Raw genomic sequence first — 27,718 nt, forward strand, 5'->3', positions numbered from 1 at the left:
CAGACACTGATTTAAGCAAGCAGTGGAGCGTGCCAGCAAAACAAAATATGGTAAATAACAGACCGCAAAAAAAAAACACACAGAGCCAACAGAGATCACACAGACTGCCACCAAGACTTTCAACTCAGGGCATTCACTCATTTATTCATCCACTCAGCCAGGCACACCGCAGTATAGAAAATGAAAACAGATGGAGACAGGGTTTTCCCAGGCAACATCATAACTGAGGTGGATTTTATATGGCAGGTAAAGACTCTCTAAGAGCCCTTAACAACCTTGGGGAACAAACATGAGGCTGCTGGAACCCGATCAAGACCCAAATTAGTGGAGAAAACATGACTGAAATTCGTTGAAAGAGACTGTATACAAAGCCAGGACACAAAACTGAGTTTACCAGGCAGGGAAAACCCTGAACACCATAATGTCAGAAATATAGATGGCAGACAAAAAAAAAATGTTTTAAAAAAGTAAACCCTCCCCTATTGCACAAGGCCTGCAATAGGTGACAATTTACACAGTAACATGCATTCACACAATAATCACATCAATGTTTTTTTTCCCCAAGTCTCTCCAGGGCACCCACATTTCTTTTTACATAATTTTCCCCATGATCCATACTAATAAAACATTTATAAGTTTTTCTAACACTAACCTACTTGCACTGCCTGTTACTGAGGGGACTTAGGGAGGCAAGTTTGTGCAACATAACATTGTTATTAAAAGGGACATTTCACCCTTATTGTACATGAAATCTACTGTGGCCAAACTGCTGGTGTTATCAGTTCAAGACAGACTTAGCAAGATATTTGCCTGTTAGGGATATTTTTGTTTGCGTATGAATTGCTACAAATGTTAATCATGGTACCAAATAAATAAAGAAACTTATTAAGTCCAGTATAGCTAGTATTTAACAATGACATATGAAATGTGTGTTAAAGTCAACCAAATTAAACAACTTTCAAACCAAATGCAAAAATCTCATTTTGAGATATTTCAGGAATAAGAATAATTACTGAACAGTTTTATATGAAGTTCCCTGAAAAAAGAAGAATAAAAAGAGCTTGTGTCAGCTCATCCAACTAGTTCCTCTGATGTTATTCCACTGACCTAGAAAACAGACTTACAATCAAGCGATCCTGTAAGCAGGCTACAGCAAAAGGCTGCTCTGCACTCAGAAGGTATATTGGCTAAGAAGACCCCTGCTAGTGGAAACACATATCCCTGCTGGTCCTGTACCTAACCGCCTGCCTCCCTCTCAGCCCTCTGTCTCTATAAAAGGAAACAAAGCAAGTTTACAAAAAAAAACACCTCTGATCTGTCAGAGGCATTGGGGAAAACTTGTTCATCTTGTTTGCATGCTGTAGCTGCTCGAACAACCACTGTCCCCTGGGTCATGTGATTTAGAAGCGACTGATAGGCCAGAGACAAGGTGTGTCAGCGTCACGCTAACTGGAGCCTTCTATAGATCAAGTTTGGCTAGTGCACTTTGCTGTGGTTGTCGTCTCAGCTCCACAATCCTACTTCACGGCTGTTGCTAGGTAACTGGTGAGTCAATACCAGCTGGTCTTAAAACTGTTGGGAATCTCACTATGGTAATGCTATAGTGGTGTATATATATATATATATATATATATATATATATATATATATATATATATATATATATATATATGTATAAATATGTGTGTGTGTGTGTGTGTGTTGATAGCTTTAGTTTTTATACCTTATGGGCTTCTCTAGAACAAAGTATTCACATCTATATGTGTGTGTGTGTATACACACACACATATAGATGTGAATACTTGCAGCCAACACTTCTTTGTTCTAAAGAAGCCCATAAGGTATAAAAACTAAAGCTATATCTATGGCTATGAGTTCAAGTAATGGCACGGTTTTACACTCTTTGCTAATACACTTTTGCAGAACGTCAAAATATTATTGTTATTATCATCATAATCATCATCATTATTATTGCTATTATTTCCATTTAGCATGCTGTGAGCTCAAAAAAAAAAAAACACTGAAAACACTAATTCCTATGTAGTCTGATCAATGCAGAAAAGAGAACTGGAGAGGTTTGGTATATAGACAAAGTGTCAACTTGGTGAATACATTTCATCATGCTTGATTTTTCTGCTCAGCAGCAAGCAGATGTGTTTGATAAAAACAAATAACCAAAAAGAAAATTTATAAAACGTTTGAAATATTTCATACTTTGAGTTGAAAATTGTGGAAATGTATTCTATTTGCTCATCTTCTGCTTGTGCGTGCGTGTGTGTGTGTGTGTTGAGGGGGTGGGGGTGGTGATGATGGAGGGGCGTTAGTGAGCAGAACAGCACGTGTTAAATGAGAACACCAACTGTTTGGTAAATCACCTTTTTGATCAGCTTCCCAATTTTGGGGCGAAAAATTGGTAATGAGTTCCCCGCTGTGTGTCCAATCTTCTCCTTATTCGATCAGCTGATCAAGGCGCTGCTTTTGCCAAAAAGTGGGTGCTCTCCCTTTAAAGTTAAGCTGGCTGTGGCAGAGCGTTTCAAAACAAAGGAGCCGGTCTTCTATGGTTTTTTATCTTTCTGAACATCCAGCTCTTGAAGGATGGATTCAGAAGACGTGTGCAGAGTTAAGTGGTGTGTTCAGAAAAGATGAGTGAACATATGTGTGTGTGTGTGTGTGTGTGTGTGTGTGTGTGTGTGCAAACGTGTGTGACTGTGATTACTTGTCTGTATGCATATATAGTAAGTGTTGTTAAGTGGATGTATACATAAAAATAAGTGTATTAGCATGTGCAGTTGGGTATCTGCGTGTGTATTGATTGGTGTATATGTGTGTGGGTGTGTGTGTGAGAGAGAGACTTGCCTGGGTCGCGGTGCGTGCAGGTCAGAGGGGCATGGATGATTGGAGGAGGACAAGGACTTGTGGTGGCGGGGGCGCGAGGAGGAGGAGGAGGAGGAAGAGAGGACGGCAGCGGCCGAGGCGGTGGACGCGCGGGAGCCCGGAGTGTTTAGGCTGGGAGGGAGGTGGGGAAGGGGAGGGGGAGGAGGAGGAGCGCCCCGCCCAACACACACACACACACACACACACACACACACACACAGACGCAGGACAAACAATAAAAAACCAAAGTGACATGTACACACACACAAAATGAGTCACAATCATCCATACACACACAGTGGGCGGGGTTTGTGTGTAGGTGGGCGGGGAGGTGAGGTGGAGCATGGTTAGAAGCAGCACTTATCAAACACAGTAAGGGGGGGAGTGGGAGGAGGAAGGAGGGAGAGGAGGACATTGTGAGAGAGGAGGAAGTAGAGAGAAAAAGAGAAGAAGAAAAAGAGGAAAGAGGACAGACATAAAAGTACAAGTAGGGGCCGGGACAGAGAAAGTTGCGGTGGTTTTTTCTGCTGCTGCCTTTGCTTCAACGTGGTTTGACGTGGAGGCCTATCGAGGCCAGAATCAAAAGCTGACCATCTGTTCTTGTGCTGTCATCTTTTGATATGAAAAACACTAACACTGTGGGTGAGGATGCAGCACAAAAGACCAACTCTAGCTCCCTCTCTGTCCCGGTGAATAAGGAGAACTGGAAACACCAGATTACATAAAAATAAATAAAGTCAGGTTACCAGCAGTCCAAAAATGTGCAAAGCAACGACCCTCGCATAATGAGCAACCATAAAGAATAAGGATTCCTCAAGTGCTTCACTGGTGGGCTTCTCTGCTCACCAGCAGGCCTGCATGTTGGCAAAACAAAATTCTTAACACAACTTGAGCTCACTGGCTGCAATGTCAAATGGAGAACCCTTATTGTGTTGTTTCTACAAATCCCCTTTCAGATTACAACACTTTATTAACCGAGAGCCTAAGGGTCCATTTCACCTTTCTACCCCACTTAAAAAAAAAAAAAAAAAAAAAAAACGGGGGAGACAGGGCTCATAGTTTACAATGCAAAAACTTGCAACACTAAAGATGGAGGCACCGTCAATATAAAACAGGCTTTAAGCCAGGCAAGTTTCAGATTTTGCACAGAAAACTGCTGGCCTGTTTGACACTACAGAAGTGAAATTCCAATTTCTGCATTTTTACAACAATCTCCATAGTTCGACTACCTGCCTGGCATGACTGTTTACGATTACCATGGCAACAACAAGGGATGCTGCAAAGCAGAAATCTTTATTTTCTTAGCATCGTTGACTATGTGTGCATAACAGGCCTTGCTGGCTGGAAAAAGTATTGTTTTTCTGTGGTGCTTATGTCCTTCAAAACAAATTTTAGCACTCTAGTGTACACAATTTGACAGTGTGCCTGAAATGCAAACAAATCATAATAGCATTATAGATATACAGGTTGTCCATAAAGTCTCTTTACAATTTAACAAATTTATTACAAAAGCAAATGAATAGACACATCTGTGGAAATTGTTACAAAATGAGGAGTAGATATTGAAGCTTTTGGTTTTTTTTTTTTTGCCTCATTTAATATACCTCTATATGGGCACCATTAGTTGCACGAAGCACACCAAGACAGTACTCGATTTCTTGCCATGTTCGCTGTAGCATAGCCTCATCAATGGTGGCAATGGCATCAGTGATCTTTTGCTTCAGGTTGTTGATGACCAATGTGATTAAAAACTTTGATAACCACCAGTACATAGAACAAATCTGATTAGCATATCTCATCAATTGCTTTTGTAATAGATTTTTTAAATTGTAAAGAGACTTTGTGGACACCCTGTACAATACACCCCATTCAAACAGATAGGGTCTGGTATTGGTTGGTTGCCCGGGGCGTTGCTAAGATGGCAACCCAATGTCCTGTCTCTTACTTTAAAAAGTCTCTGTTTCTGTCTTCATGCTGCCATGAACCGGCTGCCGGGCTTGTCTGGTCTCTTTTGCAGGAAGTTACCACCACGCCTAAATACTTCTCTGGGGAAAACACATTGTGGATTCTTTTTATAAATACAGGATCTATGTGGCTTGGATCTTTTAAGTTATGTTAAGCTCTTATACAGATGAGAGCGATCAGGTCAAGTGATGAGAGTCTTCCAAAGGGCAAGTAGGTAGTCAGAGTCTTCTTGCTCAAGGACACTTTGGCAGGCACTGAACCTGTGACATTGCATTATGGCGCACTCACTCTTGCCACCATACTGCCCCTGCTTGGCAGTCCTGTGGGTTTGATCTGACGTTTCAAGACTGAACTTCCCTCTCGCTCTCTCTCCACTGTACACAATCTTAACTGTCTCTGCAGTATTTGTTGCAGTATTAAAGCAAAAAATAAACTCAACTTTTTCTGACATTCTTGACATTTTAGCAAAGTTCCTATCGACGACGATGCTTTGCACATTACTGATAGCTGTAACTTGACTTTATCCACACACAAACACACACATAGTTCAGCTTGACAGAATACTGGACAGTAAGAGACAGGGGAGAGAGGCACCAGAGAGAGAAAGGGAAGGAGAGAGGCAAGAGATTGAGAGAGAGCGAGTGAAAGAGGGAGCAGAGGAGTGAGAAAAGAGAGATAAAGAGAGAGAGCACGTGGGACATTTATAGAGGTCGACCAAACAGGCTGCTAATTACACAGAAAAGGCACACATAGCTGAGAGAGAGAACATACACACACACACACACACACACTTTCTGACAGGGATTAGCATGGCTAGTGATGGAAAAATAACAGCATTCATTGGACAACCTGGTATGTGTGTGTGTGTGGCAAGAGTTTGAGCATGTATGACATGTATGTTTAAGCTTGTGCATGTGTCCGTGAGTTTGTATGTGTAGGGCCTCTGTGTGTGTGTAGATATTTTCGTCTGAGTGTGTATAAGCCTATTAAGAGGCGAGTCTGGAAACCATACAGCTAGCGCCACTAAGAGTTAATATTCCATCACAAGTCTTCCTAATCTCCTTAGAGAGATGGTGAAAAAAAGAAAGAAAAGAGATGAAAAAATAGAGATAGATGAAAAAGACAAGAAAACAAAAGAAAGCAGATGAAGAGAGAAATAAAGACAGAAAACTGTCACGTAAATGATGGGTGACTTGGTCCAGAGAGCCAGAATAAAAAGGAATAAAAAGTGAAAGGAAATCGGAAAAAGAAAGAAAGCAAAAAGGGAGAAAAAAGGGGAATGGGGAGGGGCAGGTTACAAGTACACAAGCCCAAACTTCAAAGCATTAATGGTGATCATAAAAAAAACTTCAAAATCAAAGCAGATGACAATCACTAAGTTAGCAGAGCCTACTGGAGCTAAAAGACCCACAGTGCTATAAAGGCTATGCTATCTCAAATGACCACATCGTCACCATACAGCACTTTCTGTGTCCAGAGAATTCCATTATATTAATGATTCAAGAAATACAAATAATTTTTACATGACAGAAAAAGGATGGGAGTGATAACAAAACTCCTCCCAACTGGGTCAGGCCGTGAAAAACTTTGGAAACTCCTGGTATAAATGTGGGTGAATCATAATTTTTCACTTCTTCCTCTTGGTATCGTCTTTGCTGAGGTTTGCCCTAATTTCTCAAGAGTAAGCAGACTGTGCCGCCTGGAAGTTTATTCAGGTTTGAGAAGGGCGCAGCTAGGGGACGAGGGGGTCATTTGAGACTGACACATGAACAAGTAATAAAGCAGTAATGACAATGAACAGTAAACAGTAGTAGAGGCCATGTTTGGCATTATGGTTAATGCTTATGAATAGGCGCATGAAGCGTATGGCTGGGTCAAGCATGAGTGGCGCGAACGCAAGTTTGGATGTGTGTGTGTGTGAGGGGGGTGTACTACTTCACATCAGAAGCTTCCCGGCCCAGATCAAAGAACGCCACATTATCAAGTAGAATGGACGACTAAATTGGTGCGTGTGTGTTGCCTTAAACAGAAGATAGAAAGACCACATCAAGCAAATCTAATATGAACGCAGAGGTAGAGAGCCGGAAGGATGAATTACAATTAGGAAGGAGAAAATGAGAGTGGGGAAAAGGGAGAGAGGATAACGCTCCACATGTTCTCCTCAGAGAAGAGCAAAGAAAAAATTAAGTGAAGCTTGACATTTATGGCTGAGCCTAACAGGACCTTACTGTTACTTGGCTTTGGGTCACTGAGAATCAGAAATACTGTTAAAAAATACTGTTAGTAGCTCTTTATTATTACAAGATTATTATCAAGGTTGGCACTTTGTTGGGTTAGAGCCCAGCGAAAGGTCTATTCTTTGAGCCTGGGTTCAGGTTTGATTGAAAATAAAATAAAAATCACATGCACGATTCACATGAGGACATAATATTATTTAAAGAGAAGAGTAAAGAGGGTTGATATAAGGACTACGAGTACAAATGAGGACGCTGTAACTGTGTCAGCATGTCTCAACGTGTGTGTGTATCCGTCTGTCGTTTGTGTGTATGTGGGCGTGGGCAAATGTGTCCATCAGATACTGTTGTTGCTCTGACTGGCATGTCCATCAGTCCATCAGTAATCTGTAATCTAGTGGAGGTCTGGCCTAAATTCCCGGGAGAGGCCGATTTCCTTGCCCAGGAGGGTTCGCCCCGCCCTGGAGGCCGGACGCGGGCCTCCCTTGGCCAGCTGGCAGAGCTCTGGGGAGTACCAGCCAAGGGCTGGGATTCAGTCACTGAGACAGCTGTGGGACTGGTTCATTCACAAACTAGGGTGTGTGCGCTTGTACATGCCTGCTAGTGAGAAAGGAGCACTGACTCACAATGGCTGCTTTGGTTGCCAGTGGCAGACAAAAAGTTAAGTGTGTGTAAGAATATGTGGGTGTGCTTGTCCTTGGCGGCATGAACACCCTAGCACAGCCTCTTCTGTGTGTTTATGTGTTTTTGTGTGTGTGTGTGTGTGTACCTGTCCTTGCCGTTCTGGATGCCCTGGCCCAGCGTGGCTCTCTCAGTCAGAGGAGAGTTCCTGCTGCGACCTGTACCAGTGGACAGGATGCTATTCTGAAGGGAGAAGAAGAGAGAGATTTGTTGCTGTTTCTTCTTTATTATTAGAAATACTTAAAAACAAAGTGAGTTAAGGGAGGATGAGGAAAGTTAAAGACAGACAGAGAAGGATGACAGCAGTAGAGGGGCAGACGAAAGCAAATTAGTGGCAAAGGCCAAGTGATCAACCAGTTATTCTAGGAACACCATTAATTAAACATTAATTAAACCTTCCAGTAACAGCTATAGAGGATTTCCTGTAAAGTATCAGTTGTTTTTCTGTTCATTTTCAAAATAAACTACACATAATCAAAATAAATAAAATAATTTTTATTTATTTTATTTTATTTTAAGGAACCTCTATTCAACTTGGACTTTTTTAAAAATTATTATTAGTGCAAGTAAATACTGTAGTAGCACAGCAACACATAAACTGAACTGAGTATTTTAAAATTAATTCAAAATTTTAATTCTTTTTAATTCAAAAGTGAATACAAGCCAAAGTAAGTCGAACAGTGTCTGCCACCCCTTGAATTTTTGCGATTTTTTGAGATTGTGTACAAAACAGCGTCATTTTTTATAAACAAAATAATGCTTGTAACTGTGCTTTTCTGCCTGTTTTGTCATCTCCATGCTTGTCGGTGACATCAAATATTCTATAATAATGAAGAAAGAAAAGCCAAAACACTTGTTGTCTATTAAAAAAAAAGAAACAAATTGCCTTTTCCACTGTGGCACACCGATAGAGACAATTTAAAGACACATTACCCAAGCTTGCACATTTTGGCTGCGCGCCCTCGTCAAAGTGCATTTATTTTTAAATTGATGATAGAGCACAAGTGCCTTGGGTTTTCCTTCTTCATGATTCAGTATTAAGAGCCCTTTCCAATAAGCACCTTCCAACTATTATAGCCTACTCCTTTTCAACTCAGGCAGTGCTCCAGACACTGAGTACGTTCACATGCACACCATATTCCCATTCGGGTCAATATTCTGGTTAAGGTAAAATTCCAAATAAGGTGTTTATATGCAGCAACTGGAATATTCTGTTTACATGTTACTTGGCATATTCCCGTGTTTCGGCGTATTCCACACTCTTATTTAATGCAACACCCAACCTGCGGGGTTACACACTGCGAAGCAATGTGCCTATAGGCGTCTGGTCTACCGGAAATACAGAAATACAGAAGAAGAAGAAGCTGTCGCTATTTCTGTGTTTTCTCCCATCGATATACTCCATGATATTTAAGTCTTTCATTAGCTGAAAGCAGACTGCGGTCTCCTGGCTCTTGCTGCTTTTCGCCATGCTGTTCGCCATGTCGTTCTCCCCGCTTGCAGTAACCATAGCAACAAAGAGGCCCCAGGATTTCTTGCGAATCGAGCATGCGCAGACGTAACTGAATATTCCGGTACGGGGCATTTTCCGATCAAGGTGTTTACATGGCACAATATTCTGGTTAGAACAGGCATATGCCAGGGGTCTTATTCGGAATATTCTCCAACCGGAATATGACCTTAATGTGGGTTGGTGCGTATTTAAAGAGAATACACGTGCGCAACCGGAATACTGAGGATATTCCGAATAATACAGGAATATATTGTGCATATAAATGTAGTCATTGTGTCGTTCCTGAAATAAGCTTTGATCCAGAGCTGTACCAGATAGGTGACATTACTAAACCTATGGCATTGGCTTTATGTGTGTGTGCTTCACAGGGACTAAGTGAATGATGTTACACTGGAACAATGTGTAAGAACTGGGGTTTTCATTCAAGTATTTTTGTGAGAATTTTCTGAAATAGAAAACACTGAAAGGAAATGGCAATGTGCAAAAAATTTGGCTTTGGATGATATGAAATAATGTAAAATATCTCGTCACTAGAACCTCCCACAAATGTCCCATATTTTCAATACACTTCTCTGTTTTTATTTTTGGTTAGCATAAAATATAGCTAACATTAGCTTGACACAAAAGAACAAACATGACTTCCTTGATACTGTTCATCTGGCAATCTGTTCATCTGTTCCCTCACATGCAGAAAACGTGTTTACTCACGTCAACCCATCTGACAGAAGCACACCTAATTTGCATTTTTTTTCTAGTGTTTCAAACGTTGGCTTAAAATGTACTGGACAGCTGGATGGAAACAGCCATTAGAAAGCTTGTGATTGAAGCATGTATCAGCATCTGTGTTTCAAGTGTGCAGCTTTGTGTGTGTCTGCAATTAGGAAGCACATTATATTGATCCGTTCATTTTTTCCAACCGTGACACTTAAGTGCTTAAGGTGTAATGTGAATGTTGTGTGTTGTCTCACAGTGGAGGGTGTGGCACTCTTCTTGCGGTCGGAGGAGACCAGTGGACTGGCCGGCACCTTGGTGGTGGAGCTGCCCGATGAACCCTTCCTCCCAGAATCCTCCACTGCACTCCGGTTATCGCTCTGACCCCCTCTCTTAGAGTAGGAGGAGCCTAAAGAGAGAGAGAGCAGGAGAAAGACAAAGAGAGAGAGAGAGAGAGAGAGAGAGATGCACAAAGCAAAGGAATGAGGAGGAGGAGAGAGATGGAAAATGGAGACAGAAAAAGACAAAGAAAGAGCATCAGACATGCTATCATTTAATGGCCATGGAGCTTTGACTTTTTCCTCCCTTGCTGTCTCGTCCATCATCTTCTGCTCAGCTTCTCATTTGTCAACGTTCCTTTCATCACTCCATTCTAATAAAAATCATTCTTTGCCCTCACTTGTGGCTTTCCTCTTTTCAGTCCCCTCTCCCAACTGTCCAACCTCAACTAAATCTTGTCCTCCCTCCCCTCCACAGGCCCCCCTCCCTTTTATTCCAACAATATATCACGTCCGCCCTGCTCCCCCTTACATCGTTCTTTGGTCAAATACTTGGTTCCTTGTACTTTCCTCTCGCCTCTTTCCAAAGGGCAACTACTGGTTTCTACACATTTAAGGCTGTTGCAAGACCTATTTCACACCAAAACCAACCAGAAAAGCCTAAAAAATACTATTATAGCATAAACCTGTGCAACCAAAAAAAGTGTACTTTAACAGCAAAATGTAAAAAAATTTTACAGCCCCTTCTCCTCATGCTTAATTCTTTCTTTTGGGATGGTGGAGGACTACTGTTAAGCCCAGCATACACTGAGGCAGAAATCAGATTATCTGAAAACATGTCGAGACTTTTTACAGCTTGTTTCTAATCCCTCTGCTCCTGATACAAGGCCAATCCGGTGTAACACCCATCATCTCATGCTCCCTGCTGCCTGCTTTCTCTCAACCCTCTCCCAATACACAGAGCCTCAGCTCTGCTCCCCTCCCCACTCCCCCTCACTCCCTCCCTTCCAAAACACACCAGTCTCACCTTGGTCAGTGGCTCTGCGAGGCTTCTGGTTGGATGACACACTGCGCTGTACCTGAGAGATACGACAGACAAACAGGTGAGTGTGTGAAATCTGTGCATCTTGAAACCACAGAGCAAGGGAGTGAGTCACCAGCAGGCACGCAATGTGTGTTAAAGCGTGTGGTTGACGCTGCATGTGTTTAAAATACGTATTTGGGGGCAGGGTCAGTGTTTCCGCCTCCTGTCAGAGGCACAAGGCAATGGGACCGTAGAGTTTTCTGCGGGTGTTTGAGGGAGAGCGCTACAAGAGAAGGTGGGGGTGTGAGTGTGTGCGTGAGTGAGAGTCTGTGTTCTCGCTGTACCTTGTGAGGCGGGGAGGGAGCGTTTATGTTGCTTACATCACTTCCTGGGCGGGGCTTGATTGAACCTTCATCCAGCTGTGAGAAAACAAGACATCAAAAAAAAACAAACAAACAAACAAAAAAAAAACATTTGAACCAGGGTGTTATCAGAGTTAAAGGTGATGCATTTTAAGACAGAATTTTAAGAAAAACCAGAACAAATCCTGGCTTTCTTACACAAAAAAGGAAGTTTAAAGGTAAATAGTATACATTTAGACTAGAGCAAAGATAAGTTTTAAGTGATGTTATATGTTAGTTATTACCTAGATGATTCTATGAAATGTTATATGAAATGCTTCAAGTTTTATAAATATTAGAATTTTCTTTGTTTTTCTCTCCACAGGTACGTATGACTTTTAAGTGGAAAAAAAAAAAAGAAAACTGTTAATCTATCAATAGGTATTTTCCCAACGGGCAAGTATAAAGGCAAATATTAGGTTCTGTGGCAAGCTTCTAAGAAGATTACTGTTATTTAAATGTAAACCTACAACATCAAAATCCTAATCATAAATATTATAATGTTGTTTGATGTAGAATACCCTGACTACTTTTGGCAAAACAAGTAAAAGTAATTACATTTTTTGTAAATAAGACCTAATATATTCAAACTTAAAGCTATTTAATGACTTTAAAGACTTGATATGTATAAAATTGAGTTTAAGGCATTTCAAGACGTTAAGGCCCTGCAGACACCATGTGAATGTGAATGTGTGTGTAAAAATTAGATATAAAGAGCTGATGAAGATATAAAGAGTGCAAATATTGTTACACAGTACTTTAAGCATTTGTGAATGTGTATATGTGTGTGTAAAGAAGAAGGAGAGACAGTGTACCTCAGAGTTCCTGTAGTCCAGCAGCAGGTATGTGGCCATCACATCGTTGTACTTCTGGTTCACCAGAGAGTCCTGAATCTCATCCTGAGTGAAGCCCATCTGCAGCATGATGTCTGTGCACACGCACGCACACACACAACCAATCTGTGATTAGCATGAAGGGCAACTTACTCTGTCAAGACATAATACCTGTAAACAACTTAACTTGTCCTTGTGTGTGAATGTCAGGGAACAAGAGCAGCTGCATGCGCGCGCGTTTGTGTATTGATGATTGCGCCTGTCACGGACGGAAATAAACACCAGCCAGCAGCAAGAATGCATCATCTTTGAATACTTAGTAAGTAGTAATTTGTAAATGCCACCACCCACTTGGTAGGTGTAGTGGAAGTCTATGGAAGATCCATTATAATCAAGCACCCATTCTTAAGAAATCATAATGAGTAAGGAGAAGTCACCCTTCCCCTCTAGCAGCTATAAATGCTGTGTGTGTGTGTGTGTGTGTGTGTGTGTGTGTGTGTGTGTGTGTGTGTGTGTGTGTGTGTGTCTCAACCTGTTCTCTTAGGGTCCTTGTAGTCTGGCTGGGGTTCAATGTAGGGTTTGAGCTCCTCCTCCTCATGGCCCACATTCATCCACCGGTCCCTCATTATCTGCTGCTGGGACCAAGTCATGGACAGGGGGAGAGGAGATGGAAAAAGAGGAGGTAGGAGAGGAAAGTAAGATTGGAGAGGTGTGGAGAGATAACACAATAAAATCAGAGAGAAGCTATAGAGGTGAGGAGATGCATGGAGCAGGGACAGTTTGCTTAATAGTTGAAAAGAATGAGTTTCAACAGCCTAGCTGTAACATTAATAACTTGGATGTCTCGATTTACACACTGCTAAAATACAACAGGCTATGCCACTAATCAAATTGTTACTGCCTAAGTGTAAGTAAAATCTACATACTTGTAGAAACCCTAAGGCAGGTTTAAATGAAACAAAGTCAAGTGATTCACAGCAGCAATCCCAATTGCAAAGCTTGTAGCTTATAGTGTTTAACAATGCTGCTGTGCCATTTTGCCACTCATGCAGCGAGTGGATCACACAGAAATCCTGTTTATCAATCTGAAATAATGATGGAGATCTAGTTTAATCAAGTGCTAAGAGCCAGCTGCAGCTTGGCAAGGCAAAACAAGCGGTTGGTATGATGACAGAGCAATCTCGCTGATTGCTGCTTTGCTATCTATCTAGGTAATAACTTTCTGTCCAAACTAATTAGCATCTGACTAATTCTGGTGCAACCAAATTTAGTAGCTTCTAAATCACAAACTAGCAAGTATCTACTATGCCTCTGGTAAGGACTTAACACCTCAGCAACAAACTCACACGTAGCTGCTGAAACCAAACCCAGGTGTATACTGTGCAGCTGCGTGCTGCACTCTCCATTACCTTAGGACTGTTAAAAGTCACTGGTATTACTACAGGGACAACGGAGCTAAGACTGGCCAACTTCAGAGTCTCTTTAAATTTGTCAAATTAAATGTAAGCTTTTTAAGGCGTTATTTGTCAGATTAGAATCTAAGACCATTTTCACAACTGAAATAAATGTCAAAATGCAAACTGTAGACTCATCTAAATTTAGAGTTAACTGCTAACTGTGTGACTGGGCTGATTTCTCCCCTGATAAGCAGAGACAAAAATAAAACAACATTTTAATGATGAGCTCATCTCTACCTAAGACTTATTAGCGCCTTGCGTTTTTGTGAATGCTTTGAGATTTATGATTCTCAAGACCACAGGACCTGCAGTCACCCTGTCAATATGTTTAACAGCATGATTTGTGTGTGTGTGTGAGACTGTATGTGTACCTCGAGGCTGCCTCTCTTGGAGGGGTTCAGGATGAGGAACTTCTTGAGCAGGTTCTCACAGTCAGTGGACATGTAGAAGGGAATCCTGTATTTGCCACGCAGCACGCGCTCCCTTAGTTCCTGGAGACAAACACGAGTGTAGAGAGTTAGGCTCCTGACATCCATCACCAAACACACAGATACAGACACACAAACACTCCTCTCTTACAACTTTAGATTCTGTCAATCAAATGAACTAGATACTATATAAAACTTGTTTTATGTACTCTATTCCTTTATTCAAATAAATTGTTAAATTGTTTTGATCATTCTTTTGTGTATATATAGTAACTATTTAGGCTGTACTTTTGCGACTGTTTCAAGTAGCTATCTTAGTATCTCATCTTTCCTCAGACACTCTCGCTCTAGGTCTAATGAGGCTTACATTAGGCAAGCTGCTGCTGTGACATTAGCTGACCATTAGAGTGCCACCTGATTGCTAGCTTTGTTAAGCAACTACAACATACACCTAATTACAAGAGGACTGTCTTCTCAACATAATGTGCAGGCTACATTTCAAACCTGACCTCTCTGTTCAGTGTGTCTCTGCTCTCCTAGTGTGACTTGAGTGAGCATTAGCTGTGTGCTGCATGATAGCTGCTGTGAATAATGGATAACAGTCATTGCAGTTCACTAACCTGCTTTCAGTAACTGACAGCATTAAATCTTTGCTACTTGAGAACAGCGTTTGCCAAGTTTGAATACCTGATCAGTGCGTCACAACATCCGAAACACACAAAAAGCGAAAGGTGACTCACGCAGGCTGCCCAGAGACATTCGCAAAACAGGAAACACAACCAACACATGCTATCAACTTGAGGTACTGCCTTTGGTGGGGTTGATGGAGGGCAAAGAAACCAGCATGAGTCTGAATACCACCAAAATCCAAACATCCACACACACTCCTCTTTCTGACCTTGAGGTTCTGTCCGTCAAAAGGCAGAGAGCCGCTGACCAGTGTGTAGAGGATCACCCCCAGGCTCCATACATCCACCTCAGGCCCATCGTACTTCTTGCCCTGGAAGAGCTCAGGGGCGGCGTAGGGTGGGGAGCCACAGAACGTGTCCAGCTTGTTCCCCAGGGTAAACTCATTACTGAAGCCAAAGTCGGCGATCTTGATGTTCATGTCTGCATCCAGCAGCAGGTTCTCCGCCTAGAGACGGGGGAGGGGGAGAGAGAGAGAGAGAGAGAGAGAGAGAGAGAGAGAGAGAGAGAGAGAGAGAGAGAGAGAGAGAGAGAGGGATCGTGGGATGGAGGTAGGGAGAGGGATGAAAAGAAATACAGGGGGACAAAGGGTGTGGTGAGGTACAAGAGGACATGGGCAGCAATATATATTAAGAGGCAAATGAGACTGAATTCATGACTTCACTACTGATAAACATGTTTTTCCTGAACACTTCAATTGTTAGAAAATTAGAAAGATTAATGCTCAGAAGCTAAAATGTGAAAGAAAACGTGTGATTTTTCATAAACTGACATAAGGCACCCCCAATCGTCCCCCAACCTTCAGGGAGGTCAGAGGTCAGGCTCAGCTACAGAAGGATTCAGGTCTTGCTAAAGGACACTTCAGCATAGCAGATGCTTGCAACATGGGATAAAAACCAGGTTCTCCAGCTGAAGGCTAGGCTCGAACCACTGGGCCTGCCGTCAGCCTGTAATACTGTGAGCATCAAGATTTTCTCCAATGTGCTGCTACTTGTGTGGGCCAGAGATTCTATCACATTTCAGAAGGCTCTTTCGCTTGGATTAAAAAAAACCTGCAAGGTGAGAACGGGGATTTTCAAAGTAATGTCTTGGGTTTTGCAGGTAGCAGACTACAGGCAAAGTGGGCGAACACAGTTTATTCTTGTGTGTGTGCATGTGTGCATCCTTATTCGTAAACTGAGCCACTGAGCAGGGAGGCTGGGGTTGCCTAGCAACAGGTGCGCTCTCCTTTTCACTTGCTCCGAATGCACACTCTGCAGCTGTGTGTGCTTCTGTTAAATAGAACACTATGACATCATCTCCCGGCTCTGACCTAAGAAATCAAAGTGCATGGGTATGCATGACACTGAGACACATGAAATGGCAACACACTCTAAAGGCATGTAATTCTAGCTAACAGAACACTCTCCACCTTTGCTATATGGCAAAAAAAAAAAACACCAATTTAAGAACTAACCAATGATGTTGTACATGCCAAGAATCTATATCAGTGCATTATATATTCCAAATTAGCAATGCATATACATATGTCTGATAACAGCAGTGTATGCTTCATACTGACCCATGTAGCTATCAGCTGCTGTACGTTATCAGTAGGGTTGGGTATCGGTTGGGTTTTATCCGATACCGGTGACTACTCGGTATTTTTTAAACGGTTCCGGTGCTTAAATGGTTCTCGAACCGGTACTTAAAAAAACGAAAACGCACACACTTTGTCAAAAAACAATACCCTTTTATTTCCAGGGCCAAATTGAACACAATATTAACTTAAATATTTAAACAATATAAATACAAGTAACATATGCTACTAATAAACTCATGCCATTTGTGCGCAACCGCGGGGGAGGGAGGGTTACAGTTGGGGTTGGGGACCGCTGACGTAGATTATCAAACACGGTGCATTGTTCGGCTTTTAAATAAACTGCATGTGTCGCCAGATGTTTCATTAAATTCGACGTGTTACCTCCCTTGCATGACGTTGCTTTAAGGCATCTGTTGCATGTCGCAGAGTCTGCATCCTCCTTAGATGTGAAATGTAGCCAAACCTTGGAGCGTTTTGCCTGCGGCATCTTTACTGATCTGATCGACAAGTGTGCAGAGTAGCGGCACTGACGTCATGTTCAACAACCGCAAGTTGACGCCGGAACACCAGCGGCCGGCACCGAAATGAGGCACCGAAATTTTCGTTCTTATTCGGTCTCGTTACTACCGTTTACGTCGGAACCAGTGCCCTATTGGCACCGCGTTTCGGTACCCAACCCTAACTATCAGTGACTCTTTAGCTTTTTCAGCCTGAGAAAAGACTCAGTTCAGCCTCACTGTGAAACCCAGGCACATTAGAACATACTCTGGCAGTTCATGACCTACTAGAGATACGCCTGTGACTGATTTCAAATTCCAGCCAACAGATTAAGAGTGATTATAATAATGTCCATGATGGTACACATTACAGTAATGAGCATTGTATGCCCTGCACAAACCTCCTATCTCAATTATTGCCCTTTTTCTGGAAACTGAAAGCTGTCATTATCCCCAAAGTGTAGAATATGTTTCAAGACCTTGATCCTGAACCATAAATGCGTGGGCTTCGACAGGGAAAGCCGATCAGATTTTTAAGACTTCTTGGAGATGAGGTTTCCGTACAGTTACTGTGGCAGTAATCATGATAATGTCCTGTCTACAGGTCAGCCTGCTGGCACAATAAGAGGATTTACAACTTCACATAATGCTGTGAGACAAACTGACCCGGAAGCATTAGATTTTAGTGTCTGTGCTATAAAATTTGATGCCAACAAATCCAAATAAAAGCAAGGGAGTAAAATAAATGTGAGGCAAACAAAGACAACAGAACATTAGAGTTCTGACAAAACAGGACAACACAGACACAAAGATATACATCAATGTGTGTGTGTGTGTGTGTGTGTGTGTGTGTGTGTGTGTGCGTGTGTGTGTGTGTGTGTGTGTAAGCCCTGACCCCAGACAAGAAGCATTAAATCATCTTTGTGATTAACCTCAAAGTCACCCATTCAGCACTCATGGAGGCAGGATTTCATCTCAGAGGAGTCAAATCATATGAAGATTAATGCAGGGAGAGAGATAAAGCAAACCTTCTGTGTGATGAAAAACACGCACAAGAAGGGCACAAATGGAGCACGTCTGTGTATCTAGCACAGAGTCAGGCTTCAATGCCGGAATAACTGAGCAGCGTTTGTGTGTGTTCTCACCTTGAGGTCTCTGTGTACTATACATTTCTGATGACAATACTGCACCGCTGACACAATCTGAAGAGAGAGAGAGAGAGAGAGAGAGAAAAAGAGATAATCAGCAGAGGGACGATGAATGAAAGGCAATGAGACCTTCATTAGGATTTAATCAGGAAACAACCATGAGCGCACCTGCAAAGAAAAAAGTACACTTAAGACATGTAACAAAAGCACACACATACACACACACAATAGTCTCTTGATCTCTTCCAAACATTCCTGCAAACATACAGGCACCACTTTCTTATCACAAAAACACATGAAAAAATACACTCTCATTCAGGTCATGTATCCCCTGACACACCAGGTATACACACACAGAAAAAAAAAGCCATCACATTCTCTAATGCACATACCTGTCTGAATTTGGCACGGGCCTCCTTCTCCTTCATCCTGCCATGGGCCACCAGGTAATCAAAGACTTCACCTGGTCAAAGACAGAAATTCAGAAGGGGAGATTTAGTTTTGCCACCTAAACTTAAAACCACATTGAGACAGTAAACGAAATATTGCCTTTTTACAACTAAAAACACTGGTACACTGAGGTTAATCTTTCAAAAAAAAAAAAAAAAAAAAAAAAAAATGAAATTATTGAAACAGTTGGTCTTTTTAAAACAAGCACTGTAACAGGGAGCTAAAGCTGGTCATTTAAAAGCTTAGGGACTATGACACTGAGCTTAAGTTGGCCTTTGTAAAACCTACATAAGTGTTGAAACAGCTGGTCTTGTACTGGAACAATGAGCTTAAGCTGATCTTTTTAAAGTACTGGGACGGTGAGCTTAAGTTGGTGTTTTTTGACGGTGTCATTGTGTCTGACACAGAGGCCAATTAACACCCATACCGGAAAGCTGAAGGTCTATTATTTTCCTCATCCTCCATTTCTGAGGCAAAATCCATTCTGCATTGCTAATCTGCTGACAGAAAAATTGACTTCCCATGCGACTGCATCAATGTATTTATCAAGAGCTTCAGATGAATATAAAATGTATAAAGGGCAGCGGCAGCTGATGGTTTATTTGATATTTATGTGTGCATTTGGGGTATTTTTTACATTAATATCAATGCTTTGGCTTACTTCCACAGCCATGCAAAATATTCTACACATGTAAGAAACTGACTGGAACTAGAAAAGCAGCAGCAGCAAAAAAAAAACAAAAAAACATAAAAAATCTGACAACAACCTTATGGACAATTCATTTTCAACAGGCTGAAGAAAGGGGCATTTTTTAGTGGTGGGGAAACACCTGTGTTGCCAACAACCTCTTCGCCCCACACACACACACACACACACACACACACACACTCAAACCCCTCAAGGGGAATGATTTCACAGCGACACGCACTTACCTCCACTAGCGTACTCCATTACCAGGTACAAAGTCTTGTCTGTCTCTATCACCTCAAACAGCTTGACTGTAGGGGGGAGAAAAGAAAAGGAAAGGCGGGGGATTGAAGGATAAGGGGTGGAGACAGTAAGAGGGAGAGGTGGAGGGAGGTGGAGTAAAAGAGGGAATAAGAGGGTGAGTTAGAGAGGAGTGAAAGCAAAACGAGGCAGAAAGAGAGAGATACAGAGGCTTTATTATCATTCAACTTGAGCGCTTGACCTTGAAACGACTAATTCACGTACTTTGTAATTTCACCAGACCTGACGAGTCTGGGTGGACTTGTGTCAGGCTGGAGTTGACGCTCAGTGACTGATGATAGAGTGGAAACTGCCGCTTTCACACTGACTCACCTATATTGGGATGATTCAACAGCTTCATGATCCTCACCTCCCGGAAGAGCTGGGAGAAGGAAGGCATATGGAGAGCACGTCAAATTCTAAACCCAGTGTGCATGTGTGTTGCTGTGAGAGTCTGTCCGTATTTATATTACATGTCGCTGTGTGAGAATGAATATAATTTGCGTTTGCATGCTCTTTGTAAGGGTGTGTGTGCGTCTGTCAGTAGTTAAATTACATTCATGTGGTGGCACTGCATGTGCAAATGGTTTTGCATTTGCTGGTGCCCGCTCTATCCAAGTGTGTGTGTATTCATCCACGGTTATGTTTATATAGTAGAGACACCTTCCAATAGGTCGTTTGAATGCGTGCCCAAATTTATCATTACATTTATGTTGTGGCTCTGTGTGTGTGTGTGTGTGTCTGTATGTGAACGCCTGTGCTACGTCGTTGTTTTCTCAGTGTGTGTGTGCATCCGTACAAAACTGTGTATTCTGCATTAAGAGTGTGTGTTCGACGTGCGTGCATGGTTAGAGTGTGCGTGTAAGTGGACAGACCCCACCCTGCCACGATGAAAGGAAGTAATTGCAGCTTGTTTCCTGTAATTAAAACTCTCTCCGAAAACTAGACCACTTCAGAGAGAGGGAGAGAGAGAGGGAGAGAGAGAGAGAGAGAGAGAGAGAAGTGGGGGAGGAACAGAGACTTGAAAATGACTTCTGAGAAAAAGGCTATGAGGGATTGAGGCCTGAATGCTGTGTGAGAGAAAGAGAGAGAGAAACAAAGAGAGGGAGAGACTCACCTTCTGCAAACTGGAGGAGTTGAGCTGTGTCTTATCAATGATCTTTACAGCCACCTGAAAGCAAAACAGCCACATATCGATTTATTATTACACATCTCTTCATTTATTACATGCCCTGGCTTGCATCTGGCACACACAGACCTGCCCTCAGTCACTGACATGTGACAACACTTTCAGCTTATTGGAGATATCACACACACACAAATGCATGGGCACAGAGTGTGGCAATGACACATACACAGACACACAAACAGAACGCTACAATCTCAGCAGCATTAAGTGATAAAACACACAATCGCAGCAGGCAAGAGTTGCATAATAGGGTAGAATGCAGACACACACACCAACACAGAGCTAAAGCATGGCTTATACCCATGCCATAATGAGGTCTACGATTCATAATCCAGCCGTGGACACAGCAAGGGAGGCAGAAAGAGAGAGAGAGATAAAAACAGAGAGGGATAACAGAGACATAAAGAAACAGAAAAAAGAAACAGTGTGGGAGAGAGAGATTGAGAAAAAGAAAGAAAAGACAAACATGAGAAAGAAAAAAGAATGAGACAGAAACTAAGACAGAAAAATAAATGTTTCCCTCCTCCCATTTTTGTCTTTCACTCAACTAACTCTCCTTTCTTTCACTCCTCTTTCTGTTTGTGCTTCTCTGTCTGACTCCTTCATGCCCTCTGACTCTTCCTTGTTTTCCCTATGAGTGTGTGTGTGCCAAAGAGTCACGTGGCGTGTTATCAGCGTGTCAGGCACAGAGCTGTCGCACACTGACAGAGCCCGCCCACTGGTCTCTCTCTACCTCTCTCTCTCTCACACACACTCACACTCACACACACACACACACACACACACACACACACACACACACACACACACACACACACACACACACACACACACACACACACACACACACACACACACACACACACACACACACACCCTGACCAAGAGTTGACTTGACTGGGCCCCAGACAGAGCCCCGCACAGGCTCACTGCAGACACAGCTTTTTCCCTTGAAGAAACAACCCAAAAAAGTTACGTCACATGTGGAACCCACAGTAGGCCAGAGACATTTAGGCTTCACTATTCAAGACAATGGTGATCTAATCTCCTAAGGCAGATGTACCGTCTATGAAGGTCTGTGGATGGTCTAGACCTGCCAGGTGATTCACAACGTGAGCCCTCTGACAACCAGAGTGGCAGGTTAACTCAAATGGATGCTGACTGGTAAAAACTGAGGACTGAAAACTTTCTACTTTCTGTCCCATTGGACAGTAAGGAAGCGTGTGCTTCTTTTCTACCCTAAGTGTTTACAATTGTATATGAGGAACAGAGCATTGATGAAAAAGGGCATGTGTGTTTCATCCAACCAATACTGATCAAAAAATACTAATAATGATAGAGTAAAAACACTCTTAATATATATGTTAGGGGATGACAACCTGCAGACTTGTCAAAAATTCAAATTCACCAAAGTCCACACTAATCTGGAAAAATCTTTTCCTGTCAAAATGTTTTCTGACCCTACTAGCATTTTCACACAGGTTTTAAGAATCTGGATGCACACCAACATCCTGAAAACGCTTAAATTTCTGTAATAGGTGTGCGCAGAGCAACTCTTGAATTCCTCTGCTTGCCATGTTGATTGTTTTGGCTCCAGCCAGGATCACATGACGATTTTGTCATATGCCATGAAACCCTCCGTTTTCTGTGTTTTAGCATACCGCAGCACAACATTAAATCAGCGTTTTCAAACTGACCCACTAAGGCACTTTTTAAAAGTTCTGCGTTTGGTGGACAAAAACACCATTTTAGTGTGGATGGAAGGGTAACAGGGAAATAAAACTCCATTATCACACTTCTCCAGGCTAGTGTGTTCTGAAAAAACAACTTTAAGACATTTTTTAACATGGGCTCTAACTTGTGATGGGCATTTCCCATTATTTTTGACATTTTATAGACTAAGTGATTAATCAATTAATCAAATAATTTTATTTGTCATATAGTTCTTCCTTGGTAACATCCATCCACCTAAAACTCTAACCAAGGTAACACACCCTACCCCAGAATTAAAAATGGCCCACTGAAGAACATGTCCTTTCTTTTATTTCTGCAGAGACAAAAAAAGCTGCAGGCTACAACAGGTAATGTAAAAGCTGCTTTATCAGCAATTACACTTCCTAAGATGAGTCAAACGTTGGGAACTGGGACAAAATGGGAGGTGATAATATTAGGCTACTCTGGGAGCACAGTCTTTGCTCCTGCAAAAGAGGATGGCTGAGTCTGGGACAAAGGGTCAATTGACTACACTAAATCAACCAGTTATGTATCACATTTCCCTGGCTCTAACACTTTTCAAATATCAATTCCAGCCAAACCCAAATTCATTTTGTGTTTCAGCATATTACCTGCATATTTTGCAGTACAGCTGCTGTGTTGTGTGATATAGTTCTGAGGTACAACATTGCTCACCCTGTTCTTTGTGTGATCCAAATTTATAACCACAAATCCTCACAACTCTCAGCATCACAGAAGACAACAACTGTGGAATCAATCGATACCAAGAAAGCAACAGCAAAAAAAAAAAAAAAAAAAAGGAAAATTGTGGAGAGGAGAGTCAGCATCAAGGGGAAAGTTAAAGGAGTGTATCGTCAATCACAAATGGAACATGCACAGTGGACTTGGTGAAAGAGAGCCAATCAAAGCCAATCAAAGGCTGACAGATTAAGCTCTTCTTACACTTTGATGCAATCGTCCCCCATTCACTTCGGTCCTCCTCTAAAACACACATACCACCCGACTAAAAACTAAACAGATGCGCAAACTGCAAGAACAACCTATTTCTATTTATATAGGTGATGAGTTTGCAGCTCTGGGTCATTGGCTACATAGTGAGTGGCGTACTCTGGAGTCCATCAGTCACTAAAACTGGTGGACAAGAAGATAAAGTTTCCACACCTGCTGACAATTTCACTTGGAGTGTCGCCTCCTTGTGTATAAGAATTGAATTAAAATTAAACATCTAAGTTTAATTCTTATCTTACTTCACTGTACAAGGGGTTAAATTTTCTACATTTGTCTTCCTACTTCCTTAAGGCTCACCTTAGTGCTGCTGGTGTTGGTCATTGAAACAACAACACTGACGAGCCGGTTTCTAGTTAAATAAAGTGTCAATGGAAAAGCATTTGTCCAGAGCGTGACAAGTGCTTAATAACTAAAAATAAAACACAAAAGTTCAGAATGTCAGGGTGGCTGTAAGTGGAACCGATGGATAAGTTAAGGCTTTCTGGCATGACGTGCATCTGTGTGTGTGTGTGTATTTGCTTACCTCTTTCCCGGTGAGGACATGTCGTGCCAGCTTGACCTTGGCGAAGTTGCCCTTGCCGATGGTTTTCAGTAACCGATAATTGCCAATGTGTGGCTGCTCGTCTGCTGTGGTCGTGGCGACAGAGTTCCGACATCGAGGCATGCTGGAGCGGCCGGACAAGGGCTTAGAGTCCTGAGGAGGAAGGAGGAAAGATAGAACCATGAGAGGATGACTCTTATTCTCTTGTTTTTTTTATTGCGCAAAGAGACAACAGTGCAGGAAAGATCAGAGCAAAAGAAAAGATGACATGGTACAATTTAATCATAATGCTCTTTTTAAAACAATGTTACAAGGAGAATAAAATGAAAAGGCGCTGATACACTGCTACTTGTAACGATGATATGTGAAAATAAAAAATAAAACAAGTATTACAGTATATAATGGATTGAGGCTGATCCCAAGTAAAGACTGATACTCGTTACCCCAGTATTACGCTTTAGACCTAATGCTGCAGTTGCCAGTAAGGTGTTAAAAGATATACAATGTAATCTGGTGCCAAGATTAAGATGAAGATTTAGATTTTTTGGAATTACCAACCAACACTGACTGGAATTTCCCTGGCCTCTGAAGAGGTTCAGATAGCTAAATTACAAGTTGGCTGGATTTTATACAAGCATAGAGAGGTGAGGAATCTATTATCACTCAAACTGTGACAAAAATACAGCTACTGGAACCAAATCTGAAGCTTAAATAGGAAGAAAAGATACAATTGGAACTCATTCAACAGCCATCAACAGAGAGCAGATACAAAAATGAGCAGCATTTTGAGGGGGGGAAATGAACTCAGGTGTACTGCCTTGTGCAGTGAAAACTTTGAAGTAAATACTGCCTTGCCTTATGCAGAAAAAGCTTTGAAGTAAAGGCAGTGACTACAAATTACTGATGCATACTTTTATTGGAGCAGCATGAAAAAAACTTCAGTTTCCATCTATGATCTCTTATTTAGCTCTCAGTAAAAATTAGCACCACCAGATGCTCTGATGGCTTGTATTTTCCCATTTTTTTTCCTTCATGTTTCTTCCGACTATTCCAATTTATATTTTCCTTATTGCACTGACCATGATCTAGTAACACATGATATCTGGATATGAGTAGACGTCAAATGCTAATGCTAAGCAATCACTGTCCGATAACATCGGGTCCTTGTTACAGTAGCTTGGCTTGTCTCTTGTCATCGTTTTACTGTGGTTTAGCACAGAAGCCTCACACAACAGTTGACCATCTGCATTCTCACATTCATCCTTTGATGAGAAATTCATCTTGGGCTGGAGATGAATCAACAGAAAAGTAATACTTTCCTGCTCTGCCCAAATACTTCAGCTGACTCTCAGTTTGACCTTAATTTGAACTCACAGTGCACACACATTACTGCAGTGGTCCTTCACACGGTGCCATTCAAGGCCAGTAATGTGTAAAATTATTCAATAGGCCATTAATACAGCAGAAAGGAGTAAAATTGCCTCAATACATCTTAGAGCTGACACTAGGTCTTTCGAGACACACATGCACACCCACGAAAAGCAAACAAAACTTTGCTGTGTTGGCAGGTTTTGCATGGTTGGCGACCGTGGTAGGGTTTCAACTCTAGGACAGGGTCACAGCAATTGTGTGTGTGTGTGTGTGTGCGTGATCTGAGAGGACAGGTGACAGGGATCAGGGTCAGAGGAGAGGACTACTGGCTCCAGGGTGACGAGACGTAAACACACTTACATGCACGCACCGGCAACTTAACACACACACACACAGAGGCGTGTGCACAAAGGTGTGGGTAAGGCAGGGGGCGCGCAAAACCCAATGGCGCAAATCACACACACCTCTTGGAGATTTGACACCAGAGAGAGACAGGCTGGTGAAATACAAACTGTTGGTGCAGAGTGAAGAGGTTTGCACACATTATCCCTTTCTCTTATTCCCCTCTTCCTTCTCTCCCCTCTCACATCTTCTGCTGATTTTATTCAGGCAATTATCTCGCTTGAGCTTGAGCAAATTAGAGAGTCCCCTCCATGGTGCGCATAAAACACAGAAACCACAACTTTATCAGTGCCTTCCTCCCTTTACCATCCCTTGGGTCACGGGGAACAAGAAAAACCATGATTATTTCATTGTGTGTTTGCGCATTTCTTGCTCCATATGGTATGATCTAACATTTCTGGCCCTGCCCCCCTCCCATGCTGACAGTGCAGACCTGCCCACAGTGTAACAGGCCAGATTAGGTTTTTATATGGGTGGGTAAGAAAGTGGGATTAGGAAGGAATGACAGTTAAATTTGGAAGTCAAGGGGATTGGGGAAGGGCCTTTCAGCACACTAAGGCCCTATGTTGCACTGCGAGAGAGAGATAAAAATAAATGAATTTCCGCTCTGGATCATGTAATGCAGAGAGAGGGGCAGACAGACACAGACAGTGGGTAATATGAGGATACTGTTTAAGACAATGAGGCCTAATCTGGCTGTACAAAAGCTGATTTCTCAAACTGCTTGGCTGTCCTCACAGAAGTCTGTGTTCTCTCTCTCCCTCAGCTCTTGCTCACCCCACTTCACATTCAGCTCTCTAAAGCACTGCTGTCCAAGATTTTTGCCCTCCACAGACCGTTTTCGTCTTCCAAGGGGTTCCAGAGGGTGATAAGATATTGTATTTGCTCTGTGTTGATGCAATTAAAAAACATCTGAGAGGGGATTGTGATTAATGAGATGATAAGCCTGGTAATGAATAAGACAACATTTCGACTTTAAAGGGGCCCTAATAAAGGTAATGTGTCTCTTCTTAAGTCTTTATGTTTAATGTTAGTTTACTGTTGTTTGTGAAATGTTTATTGTTATATTTTAAATTTTTAATATTGCTCACTGTATGCAAGACAAATTCCCTTTGGGGCAATGAAGTTTTTCATTTGTAAACAGTGTCCTCTACATATGAGAAACTGTGTTTTACACAAACACTGTATAACCTGAGTGGTTAAATTTAAAAACAAGATACTGAAGAAACATACATCCTGTTTTACAGGCTGGTTTGCACTGCAGTCACAACATGACAATTACACTTGACTTAACAATTACTGAAATCCTTCCAATCAGGCAGGATTGCAGCATTTGAAGTAACATACCCTCCAATTAGCACATTCGACTAATTTTAATTAGAGCAGCCGGCATTGGCAGCCAATCAAGGTCCAAGACTGTGACTGCTGCGCCTGCAAGGAGTCTTCAAATTTATTCAATTAATACCCTAAAGTGTTTGTATGTACAAAACATTATGAAGAAACAGCATTCTCATCCCAGTCATCTGACAACAAAAGCAAGAGAACTGAATAATATGGCATGTTTAAAAGGTAATGGCAAAATTTTAAAGCCCGTTTCTAAGTAATTCAAGTTCTTCAATCTACCTTGCCATCTTCAGTATTTGAAAGTAAACACTACTTCTAAAGCAGCGTGTTAGTGAACTATACACCATGATTTATAACTAGGTCTTCATCAGGTGTCAA

The 27,718-nt window shown here is 41.9% G+C and overlaps 1 protein-coding gene across 8 annotated transcripts in view; it reads right to left on the minus strand.

Annotated features, from left to right (window-relative positions):
* mark2b (MAP/microtubule affinity-regulating kinase 2b) overlaps window positions 1–27,718 on the minus strand; it is a 57,634-nt gene that overhangs the window by 15,065 nt on the left and 14,851 nt on the right. For 6 of the 8 annotated variants that reach the window (XM_030076743.1, XM_030076739.1, XM_030076738.1 and 3 more), the window contains exons 2-16: window positions 24,206–24,376; window positions 20,869–20,922; window positions 20,085–20,133; window positions 19,697–19,762; window positions 18,706–18,776; window positions 18,311–18,367; window positions 15,298–15,534; window positions 14,343–14,462; window positions 13,047–13,146; window positions 12,497–12,609; window positions 11,625–11,699; window positions 11,284–11,335; window positions 10,236–10,387; window positions 7,843–7,937; window positions 2,857–3,006 (exon numbers count right to left, since the gene is read on the minus strand). In XM_030076743.1, coding sequence (XP_029932603.1) covers window positions 2,857–3,006; window positions 7,843–7,937; window positions 10,236–10,387; window positions 11,284–11,335; window positions 11,625–11,699; window positions 12,497–12,609; window positions 13,047–13,146; window positions 14,343–14,462; window positions 15,298–15,534; window positions 18,311–18,367; window positions 18,706–18,776; window positions 19,697–19,762; window positions 20,085–20,133; window positions 20,869–20,922; window positions 24,206–24,376 — 1,562 coding nt within the window. The remainder of the gene's footprint in view (window positions 1–2,856; window positions 3,007–7,842; window positions 7,938–10,235; window positions 10,388–11,283; window positions 11,336–11,624; window positions 11,700–12,496; window positions 12,610–13,046; window positions 13,147–14,342; window positions 14,463–15,297; window positions 15,535–18,310; window positions 18,368–18,705; window positions 18,777–19,696; window positions 19,763–20,084; window positions 20,134–20,868; window positions 20,923–24,205; window positions 24,377–27,718) is intronic. The other 2 variants (XM_030076740.1, XM_030076744.1) reach the window with 2 other exon arrangements.

The sequence above is a fragment of the Myripristis murdjan genome, chromosome 18 (genome assembly GCF_902150065.1).
Source record: "Myripristis murdjan chromosome 18, fMyrMur1.1, whole genome shotgun sequence".
In the NCBI taxonomy this organism is placed as follows: Eukaryota; Metazoa; Chordata; class Actinopteri; order Holocentriformes; family Holocentridae; genus Myripristis; species Myripristis murdjan.